The sequence below is a fragment of the Castor canadensis genome, chromosome 2 (assembly GCF_047511655.1).
Source record: "Castor canadensis chromosome 2, mCasCan1.hap1v2, whole genome shotgun sequence".
Taxonomy (NCBI): Eukaryota; Metazoa; Chordata; class Mammalia; order Rodentia; family Castoridae; genus Castor; species Castor canadensis.
The window spans coordinates 14,142,591-14,150,451 of record NC_133387.1 but is presented as its reverse complement, the minus strand read 5'-3'; the positions used below and the strand labels follow the sequence as shown (position 1 = coordinate 14,150,451).

General features: G+C 40.3%; 1 protein-coding gene across 1 annotated transcript; it reads left to right on the top strand.

The window, feature by feature from the left end:
• The first annotated feature begins 5,315 nt into the window (after nt 1-5,315).
• On the top strand, nt 5,316-6,209 carry Tas2r5 (taste 2 receptor member 5). Its single transcript, XM_020183574.1, is given in 3 exon segments — nt 5,316-5,482; nt 5,484-5,575; nt 5,578-6,209. Coding segments are annotated over 3 exon segments (891 nt in total).
• The last annotated feature ends 1,652 nt before the right edge of the window (nt 6,210-7,861 follow it).

The window sequence follows — 7,861 nt, the reverse complement described above, 5'->3', positions numbered from 1 at the left end:
AAAATTATATAAAGGTAAGACAAAATATAAAAAACACAAAAGATTTTATGGAGTCATTATGTCCAGCTCAACTTTATCTGGAAGAAGTTAGGCTCCATGTCCTCTTGGAGGACTCTCTAAACTTTGTTGTTCTCATATCCCTCCTCAATTTTTTATATTCATAGACACAAACATTTGCAGTCTCCTCACCAACGAGCTACTACTCTATTGACTTCCTCTACTCCTGAACGTGCTGTGGTTGCTTGTCACACTTTTCCTCGAAGGCTCTGACCCTGCACCATCCAGAACCCTTGTGGTGTAGTTCGATATTTCCAAATTCCTTTATGAAGAAAGGGGTACTGACCAGTGAGCAAGAGCCCCTCCCTTTCCCAAGGTGGTCGGAAAGAAGCTGGAACAACTACGAATATGTGTACATTTATAATTTTTGTTGTTGTTACAGTTAACAAAACTTGTTATTAGCAATGCACTCAATCTGCTCAATTTCTGAATGTCTGGACTAACACAGCTCATTTAGACTTAGTTCACTCAACAGCAGCTGCAGAACAATTGCCTCTCCGCCACCTACTGGTCAGGTAAGCATAATCCTAGGAAGCCTTTAAAAAGGCTGCTTGAAAATAAGAATAGGAAATGCTTAGGAGTGGCCAAGATATGTTGGTTGTAGAACAGAGGATGGAGCTGTACTTAGTTTGGCAATGGCAGCATGGTATAATTCATGTGAAAGTGTTTGGATTTTGAAACCAGTGATTGCTGCTTCTTTCCTGTCAGCATTTTTTTTCCATATAGGACAGACTGCCCTGTTGATACTGAGTACAAAGCCATACTTTGCACTTCTGAGGGTCTCTTCTGACGGTTGTATTCCTCTTGATCTTTCATTGGCTTTCTCATCTTAGTTCCGGTACTATGAAAATGTCTGAGGGCTCTGAGCAGTGGAATGTAGATGTTTGAATAGAAGGGACTTTGGTAAAAACAGTTGTGGTAATACTATGATAGATACATTCCAGTTATGTCAATAGTAAAAACCAAGGGTTTCTCTGGCAAACTAGAGAGATTGAGGCTATAACTTGCCACAGAGGTTCCTGAATGGCAATTCTTGGTTTGGGGACTGACATGCTGAGAAATTCTGTGTTGATATGAAGTATCAGTTGTAGCTCACAGGTTTCTCTTCTGCCTCACTTCTAGAACTTACTACTCAGCAGTTAATATTTATTCTGTCTTTGTTTGTTTTTGCTTATTTTCTCACCATGTCCTTTCTTTTGTTTTCCCTGTCATTGAAAATAGGCTTTGTGTAGATAAAAATACAGCTATTTATATGTTCAGGTTACAAACATTTTAAAATTATTATTTACCCACCCACCAGAATGTAAACTCCATGAGAGAAGGGACTTGGTTTCCTTCACCCTGTATCCCAAGAGCCTGGAGCAGGAGTCTGGCACATGGTATTTGTCAGGTAATTGATAAATGTATTTTTCCCTTTATACAATATGAGTTCCTTGCAGTTGCCACTGCTTACATTATCTGGATATTGTATTGGGTTTTGTGGAGCTACTTAGGGTGGAAGTGAGGTTTTGGGAAACTGTGCTTTAGGTTCTCCACCGGCTGCGTGTTGGGTAACTCATGTGGCCCTTGAGCAGGTGGGATGCATCTTCCATGTCAGCAGTGACACAGGGCTTGTGCAGTGTGGTGACGCCTGTCACTCTCTGCAGGCTGGATGGAGGTGAAGCACTTCAGTGGTCTAGGACACATGGCAGCAGTTATGGGGTCTGGTTGGCTTTGGTTTCAAAATAACACTATGCAACAATAGCCTGAATGGGTTCCACCTCTGAAACGGCACAACTGTGTATAATCCTCAACAATTCCCCAACTGGGCTTGGGGCCTACAGGAGCTGCAGGGTTCCCCAGGAGCTAAAGCTTTAGGTGTCCATGGTAACAATGCCTCCTGTTTATCTTTTCCCTATCATGGGAGACTTTTCCAGGTTCAAACTGGTCCTGACTGAGGCAGTAGGGCAGTTGATGCAAGGCACTCTGCTGCCGTCTTTACCAGACCATCTGGAGTCTCTATTCCACAGTTTCCTTATTTCATATGTGTAGTATTCCAGTGCTCTCCCCAAATGTTCTAGCTGGATAGCAGCTATTTGTTGTTGATCCTTCTTTGTGTTGAATATGTGGGTATGTCTGATGTCGCTAGTCAGCCATTTTGCTAGAACATTCCTCCTGATTGTTTTTTTGTACAGACATCAGAGGAAGATGAAGAAGCACAAAGCTATCAGGTGTTCCAGCCATGGTGGGATTTCTGTGAAGTTCCTCCTTGAGATGGCTTATGAGTTGGCTAGTTCCTTTTCCACCACCTCTAAATGTCCCATCTTGGAGGTTACCATTGTCTCTACTCTGCAACACTGCAGGCTAGACTTCTCTCCATTCCACACCAACTGGAATGAGGACTCAAAATTTTCTGAGATTCTGTGGAAGATGTTGTGTTCTTGGAGGTTCTATAGGTCATGGCATGGGAGACAGATCTAGTCAAGCCCTTAAATGGGTAATTGACAATGGTAAAATTGAAGTTTTAACTAAACTTACTTATTCTTTATTCTCATTTCTTCTTTGATTTTGAAACAAAATGAGAAGGTAACATGAAAAATAGGATGGAAATCAGAGCCATTGCTCTGTAAGCAATGCAAAGTGCATTATTTTCATGAACTGCAGAAGGCAAAACTGGGTTTTTATGTTTTGCATAGAAAGTATCACATTTTTCTAAATTTCTGTAGATAATTGATTGTTCCTTGCCAATGCACTGATAATGTCTCCCTGATAAGAAGTAGAAATAGCTATCATTTAAAACTATTTTAAAATATATGTATTCTAAAAATATGAACAGCAATTGTTGGATATTTTCTAGGCAAGCATTTTTCTTAGTGAAATTAAATGATTATCTCAGATCACTGTGTGGTTTAGCTTTTCTTGACATTAGAAGTTGTTTTCTACATTTCTGGGTTTTTTTTTCTTTTTTCTTGTGGCCAGACTAGCCCTTCTGGAGTCATAGCAGTTGGCTACAACTACCACAATCTGTAAGAATTTCCACTACCTAGACCATAGTAGAGAGAGAGGAGCATTTATATCTCTATTGACAAGTTGCAAAGAAACATTGCTTCAGGCTAGTTAAAGCTTTATCCAGGTGCAAGTAGAAGATGGTGACCTTCTCCTGTCCCTCTCCACAGCCTGCAGCCACTTCCTGGAAACCAGAACCATGTATTGTTCATTGCTCTGTCTGTTGTGCCTTGCACACTGTAGGTTGGTATATTGTAACTACTCTGAATATTTCCTGAAGGAATGGAAATCAAGTCCAATAATCCTACTGTGTTATTTGTAGAGCAACAGAGGTCCAGAGGGGGCGTAGTGGCCTTCCCAAAACTTCTAGAGAGCCCATGGCAATACTGGGAACAGACAGACTCCAGAGTTCCTGGCTCCTGGTACAGTACTCTTTCTTCCACACTTATGCTCCCTTCTTAAGAAACTAGCCTGTCCTTTCTACTTCTTTCTAATCCAATTGCTCTTTCCTCACATTTCTTCAGCTTGTTTGGACACTGTATAGTTTTCTATTTCCTGTTAGGAACACAAACTACTCAGGTTAAGACAATATACATTTATTATGTCACAGTTTTGGTGGATCAGAGTTTGGGCATAGCTTAATTGAGTCCTCTGTTCAAGGTGTTATAGTCTGATCCAGATGTTGGCTGGGCTAGGCATGGTGATGCATGCCTGTAATACCAGTACTCAGGAGGCCGAGGCAGGAGGATTGCATGTTTGAAGCCATCCTGGCCTACATAGTGAGTTCCAGACCAATCTAAGCTACATGGTAAGGCCCTACCTCAAAAACAACAACAACAAACCAACGTATAGGGTTGTAGCTCAGTGGTAGAAGTCTTGCCTAACATGCAGTGGGCCTACATTCAATTTCTTGGGGGAAAAAATAAAGAAAGGTGTTGGCTGGACTTCATTCCTTTTTGGTTTGGCATTTCCTTCCAAGATCAAATGTTATTGGCAGAATTTGATTTCTTGTGGTCATGGAACCAAGGTCCCATGTAGCCAGTGGCCACTCAGAATCTAGAAACTTACAGACATTCCTATCTTGGGCCTTCTCACTTCATGGTAGTTAGATTCTTAAAGGTCATCAGGAAGATCTTTCTCCTTAGCAAAAAGGCAAAAAGAAACAAGAAAGGACCAGTCCCCTTTTCAAAGTTTTTAGTTGATTAACTCAGGCATACCAGGATAGTGTCCCTTTTGATTAACTCATAATTGACTTACCTGAGACATTAATTATATTTGCAAAAGCTCTTCACCTTTGCTCATCACAGAATTGACATCTCGTTCACAGTCCTAGCCATGCCCAAGGATTATTCAGTGTGTGTACACGAGGAGACAGGAACCTTAGGCATCATCTTAGAATTCAGCACTTTTATTACATTTCTGTTTTTCAGTTCTTTGAGCTCATCTCTTTCCTTTGAGGTATATGTGAAATACAAGCTAAGGCAAGTATGTGTGGATAATTGGCCATAAAGGGCAGATGGCTTTGGAGACAACAGTGGACAATAATGGCTCCTTTACTTGACCTGTTTTTTTTTTTTTTTTTTATTGCTTGGCACTTAAATACAATATGTGTTTGTGTTCTGATTGTTTCCTTCCCTCAAACTTTCCTTACTTCTCCCTTTGATAATGAAATCTATTTTTAATGTCAAAGTTATTCAGCTTTCATACTTAACATGTTCGATGTTCTTTTTACTAGTTTCATTTATTTATTTATTTATTTTGGTGGCTTTGGGGCTTAAACTCAGATCCTCATGTTTGCTAGGCAGGTGCTCTTACCACTTGAGCCACTCTGCCAGCCCTCAATGTTCTTTTTATGGAAATAATACTTTTAAAAACAGCACATGAGCTCACATCTGGCACTCTATAGAACTTAAGAATGCTTTGATTTGATCTGTCTTTTTTGAGAGTTCTCCTTGTATTATAGCCCATGATCTTTGTCTTTGGAACTGTTTCCAGTCTCTGAATCAAGTTTCAGGGTTCATTTGTACAGATGCAAATAACAGAGAGGTTCATCATAACTTCTAAACTTTCTGTTCCTGGTCACAGCTTTTCAGTTTCTGCTTTAGGACAGGTTACAGAAGGGCAAGTCTTAACTCAGATTTTGTGGTGGGAAAATTTACTCTGGATGTGATATCATATGAGGGAATCTGACCTCAGCTGGAAACCATACAAATTGATCAGTACCAAACCAGTACCCTTCCTGGGACAGCAGAGAGAAACTTCCCTTCTCAGCCATGTTCTCCACCACCCTGGGACTGCTGATGCCTGTAGCAGTAGCTGAATTTCTTACTGGTTTGATTGCAAATGGAGTCCATGTGGTCTGGAGTTTTGGAGAATGGATCAAAAAAGTCAAGTGATCCTCATATAACCTCATTGTCCTAGGCCTGATGGCTGCCGGTTTCTCTTCAGTGGCTGATGATGTTGGACTTCAGTCTGCTTTCATTTTTCCAAAACTCTCTTTGGCTTCACTGTCTCAATGTTTCCTGGGCCATGGTTAGGCCAGTCTGTGGTGTGCTGCTTTCCTCAGTGTATTCTATTGTAAGAAGACCACAACCTTTAAACACCCCGTTTATTTGTGGCTGAAGCAGAGAGCCTATAGCTTGAGTCTCTGGTGGCTGCTGGGACACTGTATAATGAATTTGCTATTTATATTCAACACTGGTTTAAATTCCTACCATCTTTCCCATAGGAACAGCAGCATTCCAAACCTCCTTTCAAGCTGGCATGATAATTCTATATTTCATCTCACTTCAGAAAATTGGTTGCCTTTCATGGTGCTTCTTGCTTCCTCTTCGATGTTGATTGTCTCTTTGTATAGACACCACAGGAAGATGAATGTCCATATAGCTGATAGAAGAGATGCTTGGGCACAGGCTCACAACACTGCCCTGAAGTCTTTGGGGTGCTTCCTTATACTTCACCTGGTTTATGTCATAGCTAGTCCCTGCTCCCTCACCTCCAAGCATTCTCCCGCAGCTCTCACCAGGGTCTTAATCTCTGACACACTCATGGCTGCCCATCCTTCTCTTCATTCTGTCATATTGATCATGGGAATTCCTAGGGTGAAGCAGACTTGTCAGAGAACCCTCTGGAGGACAGTGTGTGCTTGGAGAAGCCGGGGCCCATGATCTGGAGAGAAAGGTGGGGTTAGAATATTCTTTGGAGACATTCCTTTGATAGCTTTCTATAAGGGAGCTGACTTTTATGTATTTTAAGATTTTTATTTTTTGACACCAATTTAATGAATGGGCCACAGAAAATACAGAATAAAAACCAATATTATTTCTCATTGCAATGCAAAGTGAATTGTTTCAATGTATTACAGAAATCACGATGGGATTTTATGTTTGCTGGAAGAGGTGTTTTATTCTATCTCTATGTAACAAATATTCATTTCATTTATTTTTTTATGTTACACTGTGTTTTTTCTATTACAGAAAAATACAGATTAGGAACAATTAATGTAATCATTAATTTTTATGAAAATTTGTCTCTTCATTAATGTTAGTCATTTTAGATAAGTTTTTTAAAGTATGAAATTGTTCTGTTTCTCCACTGTAGGAGATCTAGTTATCTAATTGAAAAACAAAACAAAACATCTTTATATCTGGATGTTTCTTTGGGCCCTAGATTTACCTTTCAGGGTAAAAGTCAGTTGGCCACAATGATCTAAGTTAAGCTCCAGTGTTCAGCACTTGGAGTGAATCAAATGGGTTTGAGGGGCACTTGCTTTTGCTCATAAAGAACTTGCTCATTAAGGGCTCATGCCTTTTCCTCTTTGGTCACTTAGCTGTCCCGATTGTCCACTCTGGGCTCTCTACAGCCAGAGTTAGTGCTTTAGTGTGCCAGGACTTTGAGTTAGATGGAGATCATCTGAAATGTCAAATCCATGGCAGCAGAGACTATGTCTGTTTTTGTTCTTTCCAATGTCCCTGGTGACTGGAGCACTACCCAGCATAATAAATAACTAATGAATATTTGTAAGTGATTGATTAGTTGTGTTCACTAGTCTTACAACTCTTCTGAATCATAGATTAAGAAATTGAGGCCCAGAGGGGCAGTGGCCTGCCTTGGGTTTCACGGAGAGCCAGTGGTAGAGCTGTGACCATTGCTCTTTCCTGGCTTTGGTCCAGTGCTCTTTTCTTGCTATCATGCTACCCTCCAACAGGGCCAGTTTTGCCCTTCCCTCCTTGGAATCATATTCCTCTTCCTATGCACTTTCTTAGCCTTTTTCTTCTTGTTTGAACTTACTTCTTTTGGTTAAGTTCAAGGAGATCTGGAATCCAAAGGTCAATACTTGATATCCCCAAACATTTTTTGGGGGTATTGGGGTTTGATACAAGGTCTCACTGTGTATCTTAGGCTGTCTTAAAGATTGCTATGCTCCTACCTCAGCCTCCTGGGTACTTGGATTATAGGTATGAAACATCACACCTGGCCACCCAAAAATATTTTTCCATTTATCGACCACGCTCATCTTTTAATAAATGTATTCTCTCTAAAACCTATCTTTTCCTTTCCTAAATCTATGAATAGGCATATGCAAAGCACATGTGGATGTTAGTCTTCTTCCAGGGGAGGACTGGCTCTTCTGCTGGTATCACTGAATTATATGAGACCAGGTACCATCTTTCATGTCCTGGGAATGACATCCATTCTTGTTAAATAAAAAGTGCTTAGTGCTTCTTCTTGTTATATTTTTAGTAGTAGGATGATGTTCATTATGACATTTCTATTTTATATGGATGTACTTTGTGACCAATTGTAATAATGACAGTAT